General features: G+C 45.0%; 1 protein-coding gene across 1 annotated transcript in view; it reads left to right on the forward strand.

Annotated features, from left to right (window-relative positions):
- Positions 1-25,872, forward strand: part of adgrl1a (adhesion G protein-coupled receptor L1a) — a 103,191-nt gene that overhangs the window by 20,625 nt on the left and 56,694 nt on the right. The window contains exon 2 of the mRNA XM_071204032.1: positions 23,785-23,969. Coding sequence (XP_071060133.1) covers positions 23,900-23,969 — 70 coding nt within the window. The 5' untranslated portion in view covers positions 23,785-23,899. The remainder of the gene's footprint in view (positions 1-23,784; positions 23,970-25,872) is intronic.

Raw genomic sequence — 25,872 nt, forward strand, 5'->3', positions numbered from 1 at the left:
CTGTGCTACACTCAAATTCTTCCCCCCCGCTCACCCCATCTCTGTCAGTAATGGCAGCACCTAGACAATACTGCCTGTTTAATGTCAAGAGAATTAGCATAACATAAATGCAGACGGACTGTTTACCGTTCCCTCTTCTATCCCAGCCTTTCACTTTTTCTGCTCGCCTGTCTCTCTCACCTTCTTGTCCGGCAGGGCCTTGTCTCATGCCTTGTCCACCACCCTTGGCTGCAGCATGCTTGTCTGACCCTGTCCTAGTCTCCTTCAGGGCCTGTCTCTTGGTGATCAAGCTCCATTATTTATGCTGTATATCGTGTTTCACCATCAATTCCTGCAATGGAACAATTGAGACGGGTTCCCTTGACTACAAAAGCAGTGAGACTCGGCAGAGGTTGGAAATAGGAATTTATATTTTACCGTTGTTGCCTCTGAAGCCTGTCTACCACCCAGACATCATGATGCGCTTTATTAGTGCTTTCACCATTGTATCGTGTGTGTGTGTGTGTGTGTGTGTGTGTGTGTGTGTGTGTGTGTGTGTGTGTGTGTGTGTGTGTGTGTGTGTGTGTGTGTGTGTGTGTGTGTGTGTGTGTGTGTGTGTGTGTGTGTGTGTGTGTGTGTGTGTGTGTGTGTGTGTGTGTGTGTGTGTGTGTGTGTGTGTGTGTGTGTGAGTGAGTGTGTGATTACTCAAATGTGCTGCACAATGGCCAGACAGTAATGCGAAAGTTTATAGTTTTTTTTGATAGCACCGTAATGCTTGTGCTTTAGTTTGGCTCATTTTTCTCTGAGAAAGTCTTACATTGACAACATACAGTTACGATTGCAAGATGTCAACGCTTCAGTCCGTAATATAGCAGGAGATGGAGAGTTTCTTTTGATTGATGGCAAACTAGTACACAGCCTTCCGTAACAAACAATATAAACGTTGCTCGAATGTTTGTGACAAATAAGTGTGAAATAAAAAAAAATCAATTGCAAGACTCCAGCCTCAGCAGATGGCACTTCTTTGATGTGATATGTATAAGTGATTGAATGAGTAAATAGATAAATGAATAAGTGCTATCGAAGTGTGAATCGATGTTTATGGATTGGCATAAAAAGACCTGCTGTGCTGCAGATGAAATGAATGTAGTGGTGGCTGTGTGTGTCAGTGTGTGTTTGCCAGTAAGATGCGCTGGGAGCTTGGCTGTATAGGTGTGTATTATGTGTTCGTCCTTGGGAGTTAAGACATGAGCAGTGTGTGTGTGTGTGTGTGTGTGTGTGTGTGTGTGTGTGTGTGTGTGTGTGTGTGTGTGTGTGTGTGTGTGTGTGTGTGTGTGTGTGTGTGTGTGTGTGTGTGTGTGTGTGTGTGTGTGGGTGTGTGTGTGTGTGTGTGTGTGTGTGTGTGTGTGTGTGTGTGTGTGTGTGTGTGTGTGTGTGTGTGTGTGTGTGTGTGTGTGTGCATGCTTGTGGGCAAGCAACATTTCTGTTTCCTGAATGGAAATGGTAGCTGCTGTTTCTGATTAATTCTGTTTGGATTTCTTCTGACTTCCCTGCTCTCTTTTTCCTCACTTTTAACACAAACATGATCAATACTTGAATTAATGTCTAAGTAATAGTCAAAACATGTCGCACTGGCCTTAGCACCGGCTCCTGCCCCACCCACACCCAGCAGCCTCCACCACAGCTGGGAGGAAGAGAAGTCAAGGGAGGAGTGCAGAGTCAGAAAAAGCTACAGAGCATGTGGAGGAAAATAAACAAGTGTTCATTCATAATGAACACATTATAGGGCTATATTGGAATACATTCAGCCTTAGGAACCTTTTTGTTGCATGGTTATTTTTGCAACTAATTATTAGTTGAGAGGTAATTACGTCGTGATAATTATTGTCAAGGAAGGCAGTGGTGTGTTGAATGACGTGCATGCGCAAGTGTTGCAGTAGTAAGGAATGTTGGGCATAAAGAGCAGCACATACAGAATGGCTAGACAGGCTACAGGTGTGGGTGTCGTCTCAGGGAAGGGTGTGTGTCTGTGTAGAAGCGAGTTAGTGTGTATGTGCAAGTGACAGGGAGTGAAGCTCAAGAGGCAGAATGGTGATTTGTGAGTATTGTATTCCTGTAATCTGCTCTGATCAGATCAACCAGAGCCTAATACCACACTGTTCTCTCTACATCTCTCACTTCTCTTTCTCTTTCTTTCAGTCCCTGCACTCCCACCCTCTCTATAGCTGTTTCCCTTTTTTACTGCAGTGGGAGCCAGTGTTGCTGCGGAGGGAAAGATGGCGTAAAGATGGAGAGGGAGAGAAGGACAGACTAGAAAGAGTCAGGAAGATGGATGGTGGGAAACGGAGATAGGACTGAGAAAGACGCTCAGAGAACAGAGGAAGGTGGACGAGGATTGAACAGTAAACGATTACTGCTGTGCTTGTGTGTGCTCCTGGTAGAGCCCGATACTGAATCAAACAGTGCTCTTTCTTTTTATTGACACACACACATAAACAGACACACATACAAGCACATACACTGGCCACAAGCATTTGAGTTTGTTTTTGGCCAGTGCTGGGTGGTGCTTGGCACAAGAAATTAAGCCAAACAACCGTGGCATCTGTCTCAGCAGCAGGAGTCCCGCCTCCCCACCCACACATGACCTGCCCTGCTTTCATTCACTGAGCGCCTGCTGCCAGCCTCAGGATGGGCCGCTGCCTCGTCCACTGCCCGCTGCCCCCCTCCGTCCCCGCCTCTTTGCACTGCCAACCACTCGGTGCCCGCGCCCATGTTTCCCCCCTCAAGCAACAACCAGGAGCCTAGCGATATGGCTGCTTCAAATATTCATAACAGCCACACTGCAACGCGAGGCTCTCTGCTCCGTGTAGCAGCCTCTCCATTTTGAGAAGCAGTTCTCAGGCTGTAGCTGCAGTTAGCCTGAACACGGTGTCTGTGCTCAGATTCAACTACTCTGTGGTTAGTGTGTATTACAGTGCGTACTATAAGTATTAAGCAGGGCTTTGAATCTTTAGAGGCCTACCAACTGAATGGAACTAAATATAAACTCTGATCTTTTCTCTCTCCATCCACTTCCAACCATCCCCCTCTATGCAAAACCACCCGCCTGCTAAAGGGCTCTTGCTGCTTTACAGTACACTGAGACATTGCCTGAGCTTGGGAAGAGCACCGGTACACTGGTACAGGCACACGACAGGCGCACATGCTAGGCCAGTATGTAATACAAACTATTAAGAACAGTAATATATGCAGATTTCTCTGCACACACAAACACCGAGGCCCAAAGAGTGATGTCAGCGGGAGCTTCTGTGGAGAAAACTTCTACATGTGTCTCCCAGGAAGCTACAGGCTGCATACACATCCATGTGGAGAAGCAGCAGATGCCTCCGTCTCCCTCTAATGCTCCTTCCTCTCCACTCTCTTGCCCTCACATCCTACCACCTACTCAATACTTCTCCAATCCTCCTATCTCCGTTTTCCTTTAATGAAGACCACCCCCCACTTGTTCTTCCCTTCCCTCTCAATCTCCCTTTCATTCAGCCACCTCCCCTTCCTTTACTCACTTCCTATGTTGCTCCAAATTCTCTTGTTCTCTCTATCTCTGGCCCTCTTTATTTTATTCTCCCTCTCCTCTCATCATGCAGGCCGCCTGCTAGCCCTGGGCCCTGCTGCTTATCCTCAGTATTCGCTCGTTGTATCTGTAGATTATTTCTCAGGGGGGCCTCCTGTGTGTGCTCTCCACCATACTGTGTTATCTAGCTCATCAAGTGAGTTGGAGTGGATCAGGATGGGTGGGGGTTGAAGCTTGATGCTCCGGCTTGTGGCAAACAGGTGGCTCAAAGGAATGAGCCCTAACAGCGATTAGTACGAAGGAAAGGGACAATTTCAGCGTTTCTATAGCAATCTTTTCTGAACTGGCATAGTTTCTAAACAAGAAGCAATTATTTGTTAAAGCAAGCCATCAATATCATGACGTTGTGAAGCTGCCCACCAACTGCTAGTGAGCTACAAGATGGATGGGATGGCTGCTGGAACTAATGTGGCAGCTGAGTCTCAAAGCATGAGCTTGAACAATATCCGATTTAGAAGTTAAGTTCCTCAGCTTTCTCTTCTGGGGTTATTTTAACTATGCTATAGTACCTGCACATTGGCATTGATTATTGTTGGATGGCTGGCTTTTAATGGCTGGGCCACTGTTTAATGTTCCTATCACGAAGGGTTATCATGTTCCCTGTTCTCCTGTCTCCTGTCCCTGCACCTGCTAAATGGCAAGCCATCTTCTTAAGGAGAGAAAGGAAGAGAGAGCATGGAAAAGAGAGGGGTGCAGCATTGAGCCCTTATTAAAGCTGTCCTCCAAGTATGCCCTCTGACTGATTCCCCCTGTAAATCTCCCCTTTAATTGGAGAGGGCACAAGAAAAGATGTGCTATCCTCAACCACAAATGTATTCTGGGTCTCTAAGGATAGATGGGAGAGAGAGGGGAAGGCAGGCAGACAATCAGACAGAAAGACAGACGGAGGTCTTCAGAATGTGTGGGTGCAGACCAAACACGGTGAGACATATAAACACAATGAGGATTTGTGGCTCGAAATGACATATTTACATGTGCCTGGGCAGTGGGAGGCGGTAGGTGAGAAGATGAAAAGGTAGCAGGGTAATGGAGAGAGGCGGGCAGAGAGGTGCGCCAAGGGTGATGCAAGGATAGGAGGAGAAGGACAATGGGCGAGGAAGAGAAAGTAATGGAGGGAGACAAATGGCTGGCAGTGAAAGAAAAGGAAGGTGTGTGTGTGTGTGAAAGAGAGAGAGGTAGAAGAGAGTCTGGCTGATTTCACCAGAGTTGCAGCCTGTGTCCTCCCTTAATGGGGTTGCCATGACAACGGTGTATAAGAGAGTCAGGCTCCAGCAGAGTGTGTGGTAGGGATGTGTGTGCGCGTGCTCTGTTCCTCAAGTGATTGATTGTCTGTGAGACAATATACAGTACGATACCGTAACACAAGTGCACCTTGGGTATTTTTTGTAAAAAAGGAGGGAGGCAGTGTATTTCCTTCCACTGTTTGTTTGGTCTTATGTCCTTGTATGAATGACTGAGGAAGGGGTGGTGGGAGGGAGATGGAAAGGAGCAGCTTCTCTGTCTGTGTCGTTGCCCTTCCTGGCAGAGCCAAGTGGGTGTGCAGTAGCTGCTGTGTAATGGCCATGTCCCTTGTACCATTGGCAGCCATGTTGAATCAGGGTTAGGTGATGTCATGCCGGTCAGGTGACGTTGTTTGCAGGGCCCAGCTGTCACGGAGCAGAGGCAGTCCCACAGGAGCGCCAATCTGTCATCATTATATTAATGACACGCATAGCACTGCTAGCAATGTCATCTCTTGTGTGTGCCAAAGCTAACGAGCAGCACCCTAATTGTAAAATTAATTGAAAAACATTTTGATTAAAGACCACCCTCCCCACCCCGGCCCTCCTCCGTCTTCATCAGCTCTCCTTTCACTCTGCACCGCTATCTTTTTATCCCCCTGGTTATGTCCTGAAGGCCTAGCAGCTCTCACATTCACACACTCTTCTCACTTTCTTTTTCTCCTCCCACATTTGCATTTCTCCCAATTTCATCTCTTCCCTGTTTCCTTTTCAACCTTTTCTAACCAACCAGCACGTTCCCTCGCACATCATTTTCTCCTCCCTTCAACATACTCGTTTCCCACTCTCTGTCACTCTCCTCTTTCGCTATACTCAAATTACAACTCTTTTATGTGCTCGATCTCCCTCCTCATCATCCACCCTCCCTCCCCTCATCGTTGTCTTTTCCCATCAGGCTCCCCTCTGCGCTGCTGTCTCTCTCGTCTTTTCTCCTCATGTCTCTATTACTGTGGGTTTAACGCACTCAGTATGTCTATGTATGAAACTATATATGGAGTTATAGGTGTAAATGATTTAATAAGGTGGTCGTCTCTGCCCAGCTTCGCCTTTTCACTCCATCAGCCATTCCCCCTACGCACTTTGTAGCCTCACAGACCGGTCCGTCTCTTTTCCCCGACTCTCATTTACTTGCACCGTTCTCCTTCCCCTCTCACCGGTGAAGCTCCAGAGCCAGAGGGGAAGAAGGAAAAGTGATATGGGTAGTGTACCTCTCCACTGGTCTCTTATTCTCTAGCCTGCCCTCTCATCTCTCCTCTCCTACTGCTGCTCGTCTTACTCTCCATCTCTCCCCTGTGTGGACTGTGGTCCGGTTTATCATTCCGCAGACTCCACAGCAAGAGTTCTGCTTTTCTAGGCTTTGTGAATATGTGTGAATATGAACCCACACAAAGACACACACACACACATGCACACTCACACACACACAGTCATCCACACACAAGCAGACACATACATGCACACGCTTATGTGTGATCTAATCAAGTCAATGACACATTAGGTATTGTACATCCCTCTGTGTGCCTGAGCGCTTATAGTACAGTATGTGTGAGTGCCACATACAAGGTGTGAGAGAGTGAGAGTATAAATAGGCTGGGATAATGAGAGCACAAGGGCTCATTAATGTCACCCGTTTCAAAAATGATACAGACAAGAAGGAGACATTGATCATCAACGAATGATCGATAATGACCCCGATCGAACGGAACAACAGTTTGTCACCATGCTGATCGACGTCCCTGTAGGACAACCGGCTCCCTGGGGACGGTGTGACTCACAACCGGCTCTTATGTTCATTTAATAAAGAGGAAACATGGGCACAATTAGGTAAACATATATCATATTCAATAAGAGAATGTAGTCATGAATGAAATCTTCCTTTGAATAGAACAGGAGCTTCCAACATTCTTCATGTTAGCCTTAATAGCTAAGTTCAGAGAGAGAACAAAAACATGAGGTGAAAAAAGAAATCAATATCAGGTGCGTACATGAGAGACCTGAGCCTGCCCTATTTTCTTGGCTTGCTTTCCAGAGTCCACTCCTGTAGGCCCTGTTCACAGGACCCAGACTGTCTCGGAGAAAAACCTGGCAGGGAAAGAAAAGACGGCAAAGTGACTGTAACAACGGGCGGAGCGTTGCCATAGAAACGCAGCGTCACAGCTCCTAAGCAGATGACACATTCAGCGCCATTCCCTTCATCGCTATTCCCACATCCAAGGATGAAGCGGGAACAGGTGTGATCAACAGCTTTCTTAAGTATTAGAAGGAAGGGTAGTGGGTGTTTGGCACCAGGGGGAACGCTTTCTCTCTGAATTTAGAGCAAAGCTTTTTCTGTTGTAATGACGACCTTGGGGAAAGAGCGCGAGATGGGTCTGAAGCCTCGCCAGCATGCATTAAAATACAAAGCAAGGCGGTGTATATGGAGTTGCAGTCGCGTTGTGGTAGTTTTCTAATTTGTTACTTCGTGTTTATAGCTATATTAAATCAAACCCTGTCTGTGCTTGCAAACTGTGGTGAACCCTCCTTATTCACCCTCCCTTTCTCCCTTTTTGCTCTTATAGTCGAGAGAAAAGAGGAAATGGCAATGTTGGAAAAGATGTTGAATGTGTTCCTCTTCACGAGTGTGTGTGGGGCTGGCCCAAAGGCAGATCACCAAACAGCTGTGTGTTAGTGCCAGTGAGTAGACATTTGGTCCACTCGACCCATAACGCTGGCACACAGTTTGGTGAACGGTGTCCAAGTCCTCCTCTCAAATCCTCGGTCCATCCGTCCATCCCCTCTCATTGTCCCCGGGGCAGCAGGCAGCCCCAGCTAAAGACTGATCTGCTTGAACGGGCACAGGTGCAGCAGGGGGTTTGTCCCACTGCCAAATGTTGTGCTTCGGTTTCCTTTAGGCTTACGAGAGGGTTGTGCAGCTCTCTCTTTGGCTTCTGGGCGGATTGAAAAAGCTGCAGATGCAAGTGTTTGATCAGCTTGCTGGTACAACAGGAAACGGGCTAGAGAGTGAGACTAAAGTAGATAAAGAAAACCGACGATATTGAAATAAGTGGAAAAAAATACTGAGGAGGATTATACATTATGGAAATAAGAAAGATGAGTGTGCAGTGTTCACATGTGTTGTGCAGCTCTTGGTCTCAGTAGTAGTGGAGTGAAGGTCTGGATGTAGGTACGGACACTGCAGTGTGCCTGCAGCTGTCCTCGGGGGACTGTTTTTGGTGCGGATGTGTGTGCCATGGGTATCTTTAGAGCAGCATGCTGCAGGCATCCCTTTGGGAACACAAGAAGGGGAGGGAATAGAGGAGTGCTCCGGTTTCATGGCTCAATCAGGAAAGCTTCAGGAGTGCCTCTCGAGTCTCAAGTAGAAGCTAACGTCCATTTGTAGTGTATTTAAAAGAGAATGTCTGCACTTACGGTCTACTTATTGCTTCACATAGCCAAACAGTGAGACAGTGAATGAAAGTAGATACATGTGTAAAAAGCCTTGGTACACGCAGAGACTGACACATAGCACAAACCTCTCTCTCTCTCTCTCTCCCCCCTCTCTCTCTCTCTTTTCGAATGCCCTTGCTTTCTCATTCGCTTTATGTCTCCCAGGACAGTGCTCAGAAATGTTGAAATGGGGCTTAACCCACGAAGCAAAGAGGTAGAGTCATTTAAGCTAAGTTAAACAAGGGCACTTAGATTTTAAAGGGCCATAATCTTCAAAAAGGGGCGCTTTAAAATCAATTGACAATACATATAAAAGGTAAAGACAAATTGAGAGGAAAATAAGGTGTTGTTAGCAGTTAAGTGACTTATTTTTATGAATGAGCATGTTTAATTGAATGTCATTGATAGTTGTTCTGTTAGTGCGTCTTCACTTATGAGGCCATGTCTCAAAGTGTGGGCTCTATGTGTGTGTTTGCTGCGCTGCGCAGGTGGGCTGGATCAGTATCCAGAGCAGCACTGAGCCAGTGATTCAGCCCGCACAGTTTGGGCCAGAATCCAATCAGAGCAGCCATCTGGTGACCAATCAGGGCCCTGGCTGTGATGTCACAGCAACAGAGCTCTGGGTTCCATGGGAGCAGGGAGGGGTAAATACCATGAATCACATCAGACCTCTGTGCTGGTGCAGCGCGCTGGTTGTGGCACAGAACACACTATCAGGCTTTAGCTAGCAGCTGATTGGATGAAGCGGTGTGCGGGGGTGCACTGTGCTGCTGACCAGGATGCTGGGTCACTGAAACCAGGCTGCTGTGATTTGTGTGCCTGCTTATGTGGGAAGCATTGTGTTTACGCTTTTTTACTGACAAGAAGGATCTGTTGGCCTGTACACAAGCTCCCTTTTATTCATGGTTGAACATTCTCGTGCACAATTTGTTGCTTTTTGTGTGTTTACAGACAGTACTGTAGATACTTTGAATCTCTGTCGTAGTTCCACTTTGCAGATTGTGGCATTGACAATGGAGCCCTCTCAGTAAGGCCATGAGGCAGCATGACTGACAGCTCTGTTAACTCTAATGTGTTTAATATCTCCTCCTTGCAAATGCCTCTATAATGTTAAGTAGTCTCAAAGAGCGCAAGCCAGTTCTCCAACACCCAGTGAGTCACCCTGACTATTCACCCTGGCTGGGAACATTTCCCACCACTTGCGGTTAGCAGGCCAGAGGGGTGGAGAACGGCTGGGTGACAGAGAGAAGGAAGTCTCAGGAGGACGCCTGTCACTAGCGAAAGGCCCTCTGCAGGGCATCAGAGGGGAAACAGGAAAAGGTGACAGTCTCAGTGAAAGTTGACCTTAAAAAGCTTCACAGTGCCAGATATTGCTGTAACACTCAGGTCTGTGAATATTTCATCAGCCCTTAAGCGAGTTGTAGAATATAGCGGGTTGTCGACGCTGGTGAAGCTATAGTAGTAATGCAGTACTTTGGTGTTTCTAAGGCTTCATAGAAAAAGGGGATAACATTTATATGGTAGTAGAACCAAACTACCGTACAATATTAATGCAAATACACCAGATGTACAGTAGCGTGCTAGAGGAGGGGGGGGATGTTCTGTTGTGATTACTAAAACCAGTTAAATCCACCCTTCTTCCCTCTGGTGCTTATCTGATCAGTGGAGCAACCAGCTAGCCCCTCAGCATGGGATTTAATATCAAACACAGGCCATAAGCCGTGTTCAATAAGCATGACAAGGATAAACATCAGTAGGAACACGCAACACACCGTATTGCTGGCCCTGCCTGTCTATATAAGGCCAGCGTCCTGACATCAGCACTTACGTAGGTAAACAGGGGAGAGCCAACAAGCCAGACCTCACATGTACTTCACACGGAGAATGTGAGTGCAACAAAGAGAATAAAATGAGGGGGAAAGAAAGGGAGAGGTGGAGGCATTCATGCAGAGAGAGACAAATCTAAACGCTGTGCATGAAGGGGTGTGTGTGTGTGTGTGTGTGTGTGTGTGTGTGTGTGTGTGTGTGTGTGTGTGTGTGTGTGTGTGTGTGTGTGTGTGTGTGTGTGTGTGTGTGTGTGTGTGTGTGTGTGTGTGTGTGTGTGTGTGTGTGTGTGTGTGTGTGTGTGTGTGTGTGTGTGTGTGTGTGTGTGTGTGTGTGTGTGTCCGCGTTGCCGCCCTGGTGGCTTCAGGTGTTATCTTCTTAGCCTCCAGACTTGACAGTGAGATAATTAGAAATGTTAACACTCACTGGAGCTTGTACTTCTATGAATTTCTTTCTCTCTCATTAGGTCTTTCCAGTCTATCTTTCACAAACACACACACACACACACACACACACACACACACACACACACACACACACACACACACACACACACACACACACACACACACACACACACACACACACACACACCCTAGACTTATATTATCTCCCTTAGCCTGTGTTATGAATGACACACTTAAAGCCTGGAATGACTTGGCCATGCAGCCGTGGATCACAATTAATGTCAACTCTAGCATCTGCGGAAATAATTGTCACAGCTCAATTTAAAGTGCTGATGACCTGTTTTCCTACTTTTAATAAGAAATACTTATTTTAGTTCACATCTACTTGTACGCAGGATTATTTTTTTTTTCATTGCATTGGCTATTTCATTAGAATTGCAAGGATAAGTTATTAAAGACTGTATTTTGAAAAGGAAGATATGATAAAGGTGAAGATGTAATGATAGGTGGAAACATAATTACATTAACAGTTGGACTAATCGGACTAACCTTAGGTTAAGAATTAAGGGTGGGAAATTGTTGCATTGTAATTCCTTGAAACAACACAAACAATAGACATTTATATTTGAGGCAGAAAACAAACAGAGGTCAGTTTACTGAAGCATTATGAGGACAAATGTCTTGGCTCAAGGAAATGGATAGAGAAACAGAGAAAGACATGCTCACAGGAGTGTTTCACAGAGAAAAATGAATAGTGACAGAAAGCTGACGTTGGGATGACAGCCTTGTTTGTCCTTTGCTGGATGATCAACATATGTTACACGGATATGGGTCCCCAAGGTGGACATAGGGCAGCTGATACAGAGTGATCTACGCTCCACTGGAATTCCCATGCCTTTAAATTAGCATCCTAACTTCGCTTACTCAGCTAGCAGCACAAGCTGTGGAGCAGTGTGTGAACACTGGCGATAATGAAGCGGCACACCGTCGACATCATTAAAGATAATCTTCGCTCATTTTGTGCTGGGACAGATAATCCCAGGAAAGTACCATGAACAACAGGAAGAGATCATTTTGCCAGAGAAATGCACATAAACACCTTCCAATTATAATCTTGCTGGCTTCCCCCACTCTCTCACCTCTTATGCTTGGTTGGGGGAACAAGCATTGTAGGTTAGTTTGCAGGAAACAGATCCCAGGTCAAGGAAAAGGCTTGTCTGAAGGCGTCTCCAGCGTGTGTCTAATTGAGCGCTGTGTAGTTAATTGTTTGTGCGTGGGAGGGGAGAAATCAATCTGTTTTCTCACTGCCGTGACTTCTAGGCCCTGGGGTGAGAGACTGGAGCTGGCAGACACAGACCCACACATACACACTCGTGCGCAGCCCTGCCAACATTCCCTAAAACCATGCCTTGGAAACACATGCAGACCCAAACCCTTCCCCTACTGGCACACACACTCACACACGTACACTCACTTCTCCGAGGAAGAGGATGTGCATGAGGGGTTATTGAGTCAGGGTAAAGTCAGACCCATCTATCGATCGGTTGCTTGCTGAGAGAGGAGTCAGGAACGTGAGCCCTGCACAGGTCAGAGGGCCAAGAGACGGGAGGGGTGAGAGACGGTAAAAGAGAGAGAGAGAGAGAGAACCCTACAGCGCTTACAGCTAGAAGTGTTGCCCCCACACCCATGTTTTCTAAATGCGGAGCCAGCGTTCTGCTTTGACGTGGATAGTCAGAGAAGCTCTTCTCAGCTTCATGAACATTAGAATAAGATTCCTGGGTCAGTGCCATGTTAACTCAATGAGAGACATATATGTAGCAGCAGCAACTAATTGCTATCCTTATCTTTTATCTGCAGCCATTGATATAGATTATTCTATACTTAAAGTATATATATTTAATTAATCTAAAGCAAACCACTGTGTCAATTAACATATAAATGCAAATAATTAGCCAATTTTCATTTTCTACTTATCAGCTAATTTGCATGTGTTTAGTTATCTTTAAGGGTGTTTCAATTTATGACGGAGAGCTGTTGTCAATACATGCCTATTTGCATTTTAAATGTTTCACTGTGTGGAAAGTAACGGTGTCTGCTTCAGTGCACATGGTTGTGCTAGTTTAGGGGACATTTGCAACAAAAGAGTGTCACCTGAATAATTTACTTTTCCTTTCATTGGGATCAGAGCAGCGACTTACATCTGATCTCATTTGAGCCACCAGCCCTCCTTTTCCATTGGCTGCCAGAAGCTGGTGGAATGCCAGTAAGCCCTTTGATTGGAGGGAGGCTGTGGCTCAGTGGGTAGTGTGCTGGACTTCGAATCAGGGAATAGCAAGATTGAGTCTCACTGCAGTCAGCAGGTCGTGGGCATTGCCTACAGTACTGAATGTGTGTAAGTCGCTTTGGATAAAAGCGTCTAACAAATGACATGTAATGTAATGATTGGCTGAGAGTTCTTTATTTTCACTCAGTCAAAAACTCTTCCATTATTGATGGGAATGAGGCAATCTGGGATCTGCCGATGAGATATGAGATGAGAACTGCAGAGGGATAGAAGGAGCATGAGAGTACTAACCAGGGGTGGTGAGGGGTATGGAGGGGCAGAGACATGAAGCTGAAGAAAGATATGAAGAGGGGGAGGGGTGATAAGGTGGATGAGTACACACAGTGCTATCCTTCACTTGGAGAGCAGCAGCAGGCGCCAGGAGATGTCTGTTGATTCATCTCCTTTTATGCGCTTGGTTCCCTTTCTCTACCGTACCTTTTTCCCAGAACAAAAGCAGACGGAGGGAGTGATTCAGAGTGACCAGACGTCCGGGACTCCCAGTACGATGGGGGAAAAGGTCACATGAAACAGGAGGCTCCGTGGAGACCACCGACCAGAACGAAATGCGTCGATGAACTGATTTACTCAGGCCCCCAGGGACAGGAGGAGATAGAGGGAAAAATGAGTATTTTAAAAGAAAGAACAAGTTTGGGTCGAGGCAGAGCTGTGTGTGTGTGTGTGCATATTTAAAGGTGTGTGTCTGGGTGTACAAACATGTCTCGAGGCATAATCATTACAACAACACCAAAATAAACATCTTCATGTGCATGGGATTATAGCATGTGTGTGTGTTCTTGCTTAGCTTCGCACGATGAGCAGTAGTGGTCTGCACAGGCCCTCTGGATCCTTTCCATGCACTAATGGGTGTTCACCTGGTGTGGATGGCGGCAAAGCGTTTGCAGCATGGCGCTGTTGGTAATTAACAGAAGCAGGCGGTGGAAAGCAGCACCTGTTACAGCCTGACTGACTGAGGCCCTGAGCTCTGGGCTGTGTCTCCCCCCGCTCCTCTTTAATCAGACCACCACCGCCCAGTCCTCCGAGACCTCACAGCATGGATGCATGCACTTGTGTGTGTGTTTGTGTGATTACTTGTGTCGTTCAAAAGCACACAAAAAGAGGCAGATTAAGAGGAGGTGGGAACAAAGGGGGAGAGATTCGACAATCATTTCAGTAGTAATAGTATTTCCTAACATATCCTCGGGCTCTCTGTGGGGTTCCAATTGTTATTTCTAGCAAATGTGCATGCTAGTGTCAAACATATACCTGTGTGGTTCCTACAGCTGAGCACAGCCAAGTGCAACGGCTGCTGTCCGACGATTAAACTACCTCCTTCACAGACTATATTTAACCTTTCTAGTATTCTTTTATTCTTATCTTCTTTAGTTCAGACTTCTTTATACAAACACAAGCAATTATTCAGTTATTTCAAATTGAGGATATAGATAATTAAAGGAGTTTTTAGCAGCTAGCTAAGATTTAGCTTATGAAAATGTAGCACGCTTGCTCTTCTGCACGCTCTCATTTGTGGAGACTTTTGTTCCTGTTGTTCTTGAGTAGGTATGAAGGCTGCTGGGCTGTATGTGGGACAGTGTCAGTGTTCATTTATGCATGTGTGTATATGTGTGTGTGTGTGTGTGTGTGTGTGTGTGTGTGTGTGTGTGTGTGTGTGTGTGTGTGTGTGTGTGTGTGTGTGTGTGTGTGTGTGTGTGTGTGTGTGTGTGTGTGTGTGTGTGTGTGTGTGTGTGTGTGTGTGTGTGTGTGTGTGTGTGTGTGTGTGTGTGTGTGTGTGTGTATGGGGGGGATTGGATATGTGTGTGTGACAAAGGGAGACAGAGTGAGGAAGCAAGAGAGGAAGTGAGTGACAGCGATGCTTTAGAATTGGGGCATGTCAGCCAGGCCTGCTGTGTCAGAATCTCCTGATGCCCACCGTTTCCATCCTGAAGCTGGATAACCTTGGCAGGCAGATTGGGGTCACTACTATCAAATTAGATACATCACTCGCCCACACACGCAGGCAGACGTAAACACAAACCGTTGCACAACACAAATTGGTTGGACATTTGGAAAAGGTAGACATGTTTGCATCAAGATAAACAAGCAACCTCCTCTGCTCTTTTGATGCTCGACAACATCATCTGGATAACTCCAGACCATAGACTGTGTATATAAAGCTCCAGGCAGATACAGAGGGTCAAGGAAATTCACTTAAATGTTGGCATTTTGCTGATTTGCTCAAATTACCATACATTGGGCTCTCTAATGCCCAGCTGTCACGATAAGAGAATGCACTGGGTTGATAAAAATCCAGATACACATCTGGGGTTTAATTAATGTGCGCTCACATTAAAGACTAGAAGCATACGCTCATGAGGCGCTCTGATTTCAAACTGCTCTGTGACTGTATGTGAGTCATTTGCATAGTGTGAAGCTCTGACATTAGTGGTATTGCTAATAAACAGCACTCTCGTGCCCGAAATTCAAACTCTGAAAACAAACGTAAAGCTGAAAAACGAATCAGTTAGTATAATTTATTTGCACAATTTAAAGTACGCGTACATCACAATGAGGACAAATGATCAGTGCAGGAAGTGGCAGATGCCTCTCTTGAAACCTCGTAAATGATGTTAAAATTGCACAATGTTATAGAGAACACAATATTAAAATACAGAAAGTAATATCACCTCAATATAGTCAGATATTCAATAAAAAGGCAGCTCTCTACCATCTGGCTGCCGAGACTCAGAACCTGAATGTCCTTACAAACACTGAACGCACCACATCACAATAACAATGTCAGCCTCATGTTCCACTAACAGCCTGCAGCACACTCCTTCAATACAATGAATTGAAAGGAATGAATGTTTGAAACCAAGAAAAAGAAAACAATTCATTTAAGTCGGACATATAACACACTATCAGTATCTACATGTAGATGCTCCAACTACTAAGCTCACTTTATACACTTAGGATATACATTGTGATCAACAGCGACAACAAGGCATTTCGTTGTTGATCTGTTAAACCCTCCCGACTTCACTAGTTGCACTGAAACCACCTCGTATCGAGAGTGGATCCCTAAATGGGCAGGTTAAAGATGTGACAGAATAATTAGTTGATGGTTCCACAAAAGAAGGATGCTTTCATTGTATGGGTCCCAGCAATGAGATGAAAAGAATGTCAACCTATTTTTAAATGCCACTGTCTCTTTTTGTTCTGAATCCCTGCTCTACTTTTTGCCACAGATCTAAACTGGGTCAACATCACATGTGGCGCCCCGGTGGGCCCTTTTGTGTGTATACATTTGTGAGTGTGTGCACGTGTGTGAACATGTATGTGACTCAAGGCACGATTTGTGTTGCCGTACACCAACATCAACACTGAGGAGGGGCTTTACAGTTTGCCTCAAGTGAGTCCCAATGGTAGCGAAACGATAGAGGTTTTTCCACACGTAATTATTGTCTATCATCCCCAATTACAGTTGGAGCGAGCGTATATTATCAGCAAATAGTCTATTTCTGTGCTCATTACTAGAGAGAGCTGTGGATAGGCGGGAGTCTAAAAGGATTGTGTGTGTTTGTGTAAGTGCATACAAACTTTCCATGTGTCTGTCTGTGTGGCTTGCGTCCGTATTGTGTTCCAACAGAGCGTATGCTTGGCTATGGTGTACCGTAGCGCAACAGTGAGGCAGGGGTTGCCCTGCTGGAGCTTCCAGATTAATAGACATTGATAATAACACACACAACTCTCAGCGCTTCTTCCCTTAATGAAGATGGATCTAGCCGGGCCTGGCGGTGCACAGGCACTCAGGGTGGCAGGCTGCCAGTCACAGCCAAGTGACATCTGGGAACAGCTCAATGCAAAGGGCGGGAGGGAGCAAGATTCACCAGAGAGTACCATTTCATACCATTATCATGTTATATCATAATCCATTGTTGGTGGCTCATGAGATTAATGTCGGGGCCGGCAGTTATCACTCTTGTTGTGTAGACTTAATGGTTACAGTGAATTATTCATTTCCTCCGATTGATTTGCAACGCAACTCATGCTGACAAAGTTGACAGCGCAGGTTGACTGATATGGAGTCGATCTAATTTGACTGTGAGGTTGGGATGTTGGGGGAAATGAAATGGAGGAGAAAGTGAGAGAGGACAAAGTCAACTGGCAGAAGGTGGATGTGAACAAACTAGGCTGCTCAACTTTCTTTTAGTTGGTTTTTAAAACAGATGACGAAAATGACATTGCACATTTATCATTTCCGAATTACAATTTTCTGTCTGAATTAATGAATATTTGTTTTCACTGGTTAGGGATTTGTTAGACTGCCTGGGTCAGAGGTTTTATCCATGGAAGATATTAGATCCCATTAGAGCGGGGCCGCAGCCAGTGTAAGAAGACAGGTGGGTGCTGAGGTCACTTCCTCTGGCAGCTGTGGCGGGCATCACAGGGCCAGCATTGATCAGTGGTGGCATTGCCTCCTGTTGCATCAGTATTAATGAACAGTGACAAGCCCTCTGCCGCCACAATAAATCACAAACCAAACTGGAGACACGGAAGAGCCGGCCGGGGAACACACTCTCTCCGCTGTGGCGTGTCGTCGCTGACGAACAGACTGACTGGCTGGCTTGGGGCAGACTATCTCTATCACTCATTCACACATGAAGCCCTGTTATCACACACACTCAACACCCTTCAGATACTTCTGCACTCTGGTTAGCATGCGCAACCATTACTTAGGAATATTGAACTCTTACTCGGGGCTCTATAGGCACTGAGGCATTTTATTTAATTTTGTACAACTACTTCTGTTTTGGAAACATTTAATAGTTCAAGTGTAAACTCTAGAGATGAGGAGGAATGTGGGTCGGGTTTGTAGAGAGCTTCAGCTGAGGGTGGATACTGGAGCAAGAAAAGATGGTACAGGAGTGTCTATTGAATAAAGTGAAAGCCCCCCCTTCCTTCTCCTTTACCTCTTTGACAGCCACACTAGCCCTGTTTGATACCCCTCCGCTGTGTTCTGCAGCTCTGCAGATTCCCTTGTCTCATTTGCATTCCCTTAAAGCACACTTCCATTAAAGTCTCTCCCTGTTTTTCGTCTCTTCCCTCTTTCCTTCTGTTTCTTCAAATCGTTTTTTTTCTCCCTTGGTTGCTGTTTTGGAAGGAGCCTTATTCCCTGTTGACTACGCAGCCCATCCCCGCTCTCCCTGAGTCAGTAATCAAACACATCGGCCCTAATACACAGGCCATTACAAGGGCTCTGATGTTCCATCTGCACACAGCCGGCACAATGGTGTCATTATATAAACAGCCCTGCTGCTGCAGCCAGCCAGATACTACCACACCAGAGCTCCGGCCTTAACTGACCCAGCCCAGTTAATGGGAAAGTGTTGGGATGATATGACCTGAATGTGCTTGTGTTGTCGCTGCTAGCCTAACAACATTATCCCATCCCGAATGAATGCTCTATTCTGAACATTATAGTTCTCACTAGAGACCTTGTGGGCTGTTTAGTGCAACTGTAATATAATCAGGTTGTTGTGAAAGAATCATATCTAATGCTATTATGTTGTCTTTGCTAGTGATAGCCTCACCAAAAAGGATTAGGGAGATTGGTGATAGGCCCAACTAGAAGATAAGAATAACAGGAGGGAGGGCAGTGGTTTATACAAGCTGGATTGCTTTCTGTTTTTTGCTGTGACATTGATGCGATCTTGTTTTGTAATAAGTGTGCAGAGGTGGGATTGTAAAATGAGGAGAAAATAATGTTATTCTCTGAGTTTAGAGCTTTAGGGCATTCAATATTAAAAATACATACTTTATGTTGTTTTGATTTCTTAGATAATGGAGTCAGATTGCAAGTTGTTGCCCTTCATGTTACTTTTAGCACAGTGACTCGTTCTCGTCAAAGTGAACTGATCCCATGCACTGCGTTAATGGGGCCTTTTGAAACACACACACACACACACACACACACACACATACATAAACACACATTCATACACACGCACTGAGAGTGAAAGTGTGTCCAAATCATCTCTTTGACAAATTTGAATAATCATTGAATTAAATTCGACTGTCATACCTCGGCATCCTGGAAGGCAGGTTTGACAGTGGAAAACACAGCCTCCCACTCAGCAGAGCTCGATTACAGATGGGGATGGTAATGATATTTCATGGTATGTCTGTAACGTTTCGAAAGGAAAGGTAGGGTAATTATATTCAGTTTGGCGAGTGATTAGTTTTATGGAGGTGAAGAAGTAATTAATGAATTCATCCTCATTTATTGTTACACTTCCGTCTATTGCTCCCTCCTGCTTAACTCCAGAAAGTACAAAAGAGTATCTAGTGTGACAAAGCTTCAGCACAGATGAGTCAGAGGGAGAATTACTTAGAGCCCCCCAGGCGAAGCATACGTTTTTGTCGTTCTCTGCAGTCTCATCAAACTGTAATACTACATGGCTCGCCTTCACTGAGTCTAGTGATACTTCCCTCTGAAATAGAGTGCCGTTCTCAGACCTGACTGGCACCAAATCCCAACACTGAGTAAAAAAAGTACTGTTTATAGTTGATTCCAATCTAAGTGGATGTTGGAAGTGTATTTCAACTGAATATTTACTTGATTATAAATATTTAAAGCAGCAGTTTTCATCACTTTCTGATTTGTAAGAGAGACGTGATTGCCATTCACTTTTACACGCTCAACTGTGTCGGTTGCTAGGAGGCAATCATTTCCTTCATAGCGGGAGCTTTGCTACTGAACCAACTATTTGTTGTTGAAGCATCTGAGGCATAAACATCAATCCTAATAGCATGGGAAATGCTGGTGCTTCATCATAGGATGCAAAAACTACTCTTTTCACGAAGCAACAGAATGACAGAAGTCATGACTGTCAAATCTTTAAATCAATCAAAAAGTGTTTTTCTAACCAAATAAATGTAGGTTTGTGTTTTTGAGTTCCCTGCTTTGCTCCCCAATGGCCTGCATGATTTTCACTTGTTCATACAACATAGCTCATATTTGTATATATAATAACGCTAAGTACATGCAAATCCTTGGAAAGCTCTTTGTAGAACATATACTTGAAGATGCAGTGTTCAATCAGTTGCAAATATATAGCCCTTTGACTAGTAAAACACTTGCACACATGCATGAGTGGACTCACTTATCATACTCTTCCACCTTGATATCAGATTCCCCTAGGGGGGGGGGGGGAACAGAGGAGAGAAAGGCTGAAGCTGTGGTAGCTCTGAGAGCTGCACCAGCTTTTCTCATTTTACAGCAAAAACTGTCAATGTGAACTCTTTGTTCTGCCTCCTTTTGATTCTGGTTGGGTAATGTTCCTAAATGCCTCTTTCTTTTGTACAGAAATGATTGTGTGTGATTGGGTAAACATGAATGGTTCTAGTGACAAACACACACAGCTTTTAACAGTATCCCCCAACCCGTATAAAAAGGACTAGTGACACCTCTCGATGAGCATCTCTGCTAAAGCAAACAGATCGTAATGACCATGGTGATTATCCTAATGATCCAATGGAAGTGGATAATGAAGTTATTTGCTTTGGATCAAGGCAGAATGGAAATGAATAGCCGAAGTGACTGAGGGAAGCATCCCAAACAGTATGACTGAGCTGTGCACTTAAGTGTAACTCTGCTACTAGGGATGGGTACGGTGGCCCAGAAGGTCAATACTCAACAGCATTTCACCCAAAAGTTTTCTCTCGGTTCCAACAATCACCGACTCTGGTTTGGTCGCAAAAAAGTTACATGTGAAATTGTGCCGACTCGACACTCTGTTTCCCCCGCTGTCTCTCTCTCTCTCTCTCTCTCTCTCTCTCTCTCTCTCTCTCTCTTTCTCTCTCTCTCTCTCTCTCTGCCTCCAGAACAGCAGCTCTCACTCGCTCTTCAGTGGCAAATCATCTGAATTAGGCAAATCAATTAACAAAAATGCCTTAGAAACCCACAACATATCCATAATTACTCATCAAATTATATATTTGTCCAATCCCCCAACCATATCCGCCACCGCTTCATTAGAACAGCTGCATGTCTGGGTTGTATTTTTATTTGAATACAACGGACTGTTAATCTGCCTTCCTGCCCTCGTCACCTTTTCCCCCAGTGCAGATAAATTGCTGTGCGTTCTCCCATTGTGTGGGCTCCGGTCTCATCGGGGTTTGATGTTGTGCTCTGTTACAAGAGAAACAGTGATGATAATAATGGCGGATGTGATCAGTGCAGAAGGTCAGCATCTGGCCTCGGGCGCGTAACATTCTCCAAGTAGGGAGAGCACAGAGGGTGAAGATACCCTTCTCACACCCTCCATAGACTCCTAAACTTCCCCAACCCAGAGGCAGACTGACTCACAGGCAGAAGCAATGTTTTCTCCTTTGACATAACTTCCAGTTTTCTTACTATTCATTTGCTGTTCTCACTTGGCTATTTCCGCTGTTTCTCCTCCCACTCTTTCTTATTTTTTCTCGTTATACAGAAAGCCATCCTTCTCTTACTTTGTTCTATACTTCTTTGGCTCCTTCTGTTCCTTGTTTAATAGTCACTCAGACGGCATAAAGCATTCCTCTCTTTTTTCAGTTTTCCTTCATTTTTTACATCCTTCTTATCTCTGCATGTACTCCTTGCTTACCACATTGAAATAGTGTTCTGTAATGCTATCTTTTTTTCTTCTCACAAAATAAAATCAATTTATCCACCCTGCACTTTTTTTCTCCCTCCCTCCTTCAATCACGTACCAGCCCTCCCTCCTCTCTCCTCATCTTCTGAGACCACAGGAGAGCTATTGTTAAAAAGTACAGATGGAAGTACAGTCAGAGGAAAGGAGAGGAAAGACAGATTTTTCTTATTAAAACCACAAAAGTTAGAAATGGGAAAAAAAAGACAGCCGGTCACTACACAGGAGGGAATCACTTTTTTTGACCATTGATAATAGAGCACGAATGGAAGGGGGGGAAAGGCCATGAGAGGGAGCACGGCTTCTACAGTACCACATCACATGTCTATTGCTATTTGTTTACTGCTTTCCCACTCTTTCTTTGTCTCCCCTGCCCTCCCTCTGAGCATGTCCTTTTTCTCTCAGCTTCTGGTCATAGAGGGTGGTCGCAAACAAACTCAAATTAAGGCGCAGGCTGCAGCAATAGTGAAGAGGTTGTGTGTTTGTGCACATAATATAAATAAATGCTGGTGTGAAGAACGGATGCTGCGGATATGCTTTGTACAGTACTCAGTGTCCTGATTGCATTCTTTCTCCCTTTTCACTGTTTGCCCTCTCCTCGCCCACTCGGTCTTACTCGTACTCTACGACATCCAACATACTAATCCACACAGCGACACCCAGGCAAGACAGTGGCTGCGGGCCGGGCGTTGCCACTAGGGAGAAGGGTAAATATCAGAGAAGGTCAGGAAGGGGAGGGGCTGGAGAGGTGGAGGGGAAGACAAATCAGTGGTGATAAAGACAGGCGGGAGCCACCCAGTCACTCAGGATCAGCCATCTTGGCTGCAAGGCATTCTAACTTCAATTTGAGATATATTTCAAAATCAAGATTAGTTCATTAAGTAAATTACCTTATTGTCCAAAATACTTTCTTTATTCTGAGCTTGTGTGGTGCCAAATAAGGCTCCAGCCAACCACTTTGTGCAGAAAGTTTTATCTATATTTATATGATTTTTTTTATTTTCTATGTATTACATTACAACAACACTGAGTCCAAGCAAAGAGTGCAACTATATATAAATGCTTTAAACCTTGACAAAGGCCCTGCATACCAAATACCAGTGGTTCTTACATTTCACAGAAAAAGCCTTAAATATAAAATATAGTCAGGAAAGTATTTTGCACTTTTGTGTTATTGATTTATGCGTGAGTGTATAAAGGCCAGATTGACTTTTCAACATATCCATTATTTGTAAGATGTCTAACATTTGATAACTTTGTGTTGCTGAAACATGATAATATGGAAACGTCTAGCGCTGACTCGAACCTGTGTTTGTCTGTTTGTGAAAGAGGGCATATATGCTGACATAGCCCGTTTACAGAATATGTTAGCATCCATCATATAAAGGGAATAAGGGTTAGAGACATCAAAGTTAATCCTCTAAACTCCCTCAAAATAAAAATAAAAATGTGTACACACAACAGAACACACAAAGATACAGACAGATGCAGTCCAATCTGTCTGTTTCATCAGCAAGCTCAGCAGGAGGAGTATTAGCTTGAACAATACCATCTCTACTGTTTTCTGCCTAGCAGGGAAGAGCAGTTTCTACTTTCAAAAGATCAGAACTATTGTTCCAGATTATGATTTATTTCATTAGGCAAATGAGATGTTTGAGACCTATACGGCACTGCTGACTGAGTCTCCACTTTTTACCGTCTTGCTTTGAGTGCGCTTGCCTGTATGCAAAGCGCACACACACACTTAGAAGACATGTCATTTTCACATGTCTCATATAGCCCCTTAACTGCCTCAAAACATATGTAGTCTGATTCAATCAAGCGTTAAACACTGTGGAGTGATGAGCTGCTAGTGGTAACAGCTGTTGCTATGCCATCCTGCACAAAATGGCCTCAGATCTCCCCGTCTGATCATTATACCTGTCCACCACAGGGGGAGCCTCTCCGCTCTTCTCCTCTCCTCTTCTATTCCTCCCATCCCATTTGCCGGCTGTGATACCATTTAGTATGCTATACCACTTGTGAGTCACTCAGTTTTCTGCAGTTATTATCACATATTCCAGTAATTCATGCAGATAGATTAGTCAACACTGTCTAATTCAAATGCCATACTGAGAGGGGGAAGAATGAAAAAGCAGCAGTCGAACAATTCCTCTGCATGGATGTACAGTCACATTCAAATGTTTATGTGTCACTTACCTTTCTGAATCTCTTTTTCTTGCAGGACCACCCTCAGGGAGGGTGTAAGCTGAGGACCTGACGCCCCGCTCACCTGTGCCTGCTGACCGCGTCTACACTTTACCCCCGCCCCTCGCCTTGCCCCCTGCTCAGCCTCCACCATGGCTCTGGCAGTGTGGATCATCTTAGCTTGTGCTGTGGCTTTCAACAATGTTGCCCCTTCCTCACCAGGTGTGTAACAAATACACATTTTATTTTAATATTGCATTTCAAACTAGAATGGCACTTGGAGATGGCCGACCTCCGCCGAGCCAGTGGTTCTCCTGGGATGTTCAGGAAGTTGCTCTCCTGATTTTGGTGTGATTATGAGTTTTAGGTCGTAATGTGAAAGCAACATTGTACACTAAAGGATGTTTTTTATCTTATTTCTCAGAGCATATAACAACTTGTTTTCCTGATTATTCCATCCCCACATGAATGCAGTAGATGCCCTATCTCGCAAAGTTAACGAGAGTTACTTTTAATTGGTGTATTCTCACCGTAATCCGGATCTGCTCCAAAATGTATTAATGGGCTCTTCCTTGGCTCAGGGCCAGCCTACACACAGGGGTGTCATTGTGGGGGGAATAGTAGGACTGAATACCCAGGGCACCAATTTTGGATACAAATAAATAAATAGTGGAGGCTTTCTGAGGTCCCTCTCCCTTGTTACGACAGTCTCATAATGGATCAGTCCGTCCTTATGCACTAGGATTTGTCTCTAATCGCAGCCTAGTGACAGCTGATACTGCCTGGAGCACTCCTTATGAACACTGCATGTCAAATAAATTCACTAAGTTTAATGAACATCGTGCTAGATGTTTTTTTACTAATCCATTTGAAAGTCAGACAAACAAGCAGAAAACCTAACTTCCCTTGGCAGAAATTACAACCGGGGGCCTCACAGGGTTAATAATTAAATACCTTTCTATCTGCATTAAGTATTTTATGTGTACAGTTTTGATTTATATCTATAAAGTAAATACATACAATATGTATGATTTCTCTTGCTTCACTAAGCCAGCTTGTAATGAATGACATAAGCTCCTGAGGGTTGGCTCTGCTCTGTAACTGGCCAGACCAGGTTATTGCAAATGAGGATGTAATATTTATACGTTAGCTACGTGATCAAGGTTGTAAGTATACTGACTTGCTGACCAGGCAAGAAACACTGCACTTGATTAACCAAACGGTCTCTACAGGAGACGGAGAGAGGTTTTATGTGTGGTACAGCGTGTATGTGTGAATGTCAATAAAATCTCTTGTCATTTCGATGTTAGTTGGAGCGTGGCAAGAATATAAGGGGGAATCCGTGCATGTAATAGTGCCATATGTGTGACCTCCTTGAATGTGACATGTACCATAAGATATTACATTTTGTGTTTTACTGTGTGTGTGTGTGGTATGTGTGTGCTAGTCGTTGTAAGCGTGGCAGCAGGTGACCTGGATGGGCTGAAGTGATGCTGGGGGGTGTGTGTGTGTGTGTGTGTGTGTGTGTGTGTGTGTGTGTGTGTGTGTGTGTGTGTGTGTGTGTGTGTGTGTGTGTGTGTGTGTGTGTGTGTGTGTGTGTGTGTGTGTGTGTGTGTGTGTGTGTGTGTGTGTGTGTGTGTGTGTGTGTGTGTGTGTGTGTGTGTGTGTGTGTGTGTGTGTGTGTGTGTGTGTGTGTGTGTGTGTGTGTGTTGGAAGATGTGGAAAGGAAAGGAGCAGGGATTGCATGGGGAGGCAGAGGGCCGAGGGGGGAAGGAGGGGCTGTTGGGTGTCCTGCTAGTGGCCTGCCACACAGACAGCAGCACACCATCTGCTCTATGCTCTCGGTCAGCTCTCTGCCAACGAGCCGCTGGGTGACGGACAGCAAGGACACGCAGGGGGAGGAGCATCAGGGCCAGACACGGCCGTCACAGGGAGGGGCCAATGAGTGAGCAGGAGGAGCCAAAGAAACTGAGCGAGGAAGGTCAAAATTGAAATGTGTTGTGTATGCCTGTGTCAGCATTGGTTTTTAGCTTTCCCTCTGTGTAAGCTCTGATTGGCCAGGTGCAGTTCTAATTTGAGTATGTTTTTTTCCCATATTAATTTCTCCTCTTTTGTAACATTGAAT

This window comes from Pseudochaenichthys georgianus, chromosome 8, assembly GCF_902827115.2.
Source record: "Pseudochaenichthys georgianus chromosome 8, fPseGeo1.2, whole genome shotgun sequence".
Taxonomy (NCBI): Eukaryota; Metazoa; Chordata; class Actinopteri; order Perciformes; family Channichthyidae; genus Pseudochaenichthys; species Pseudochaenichthys georgianus.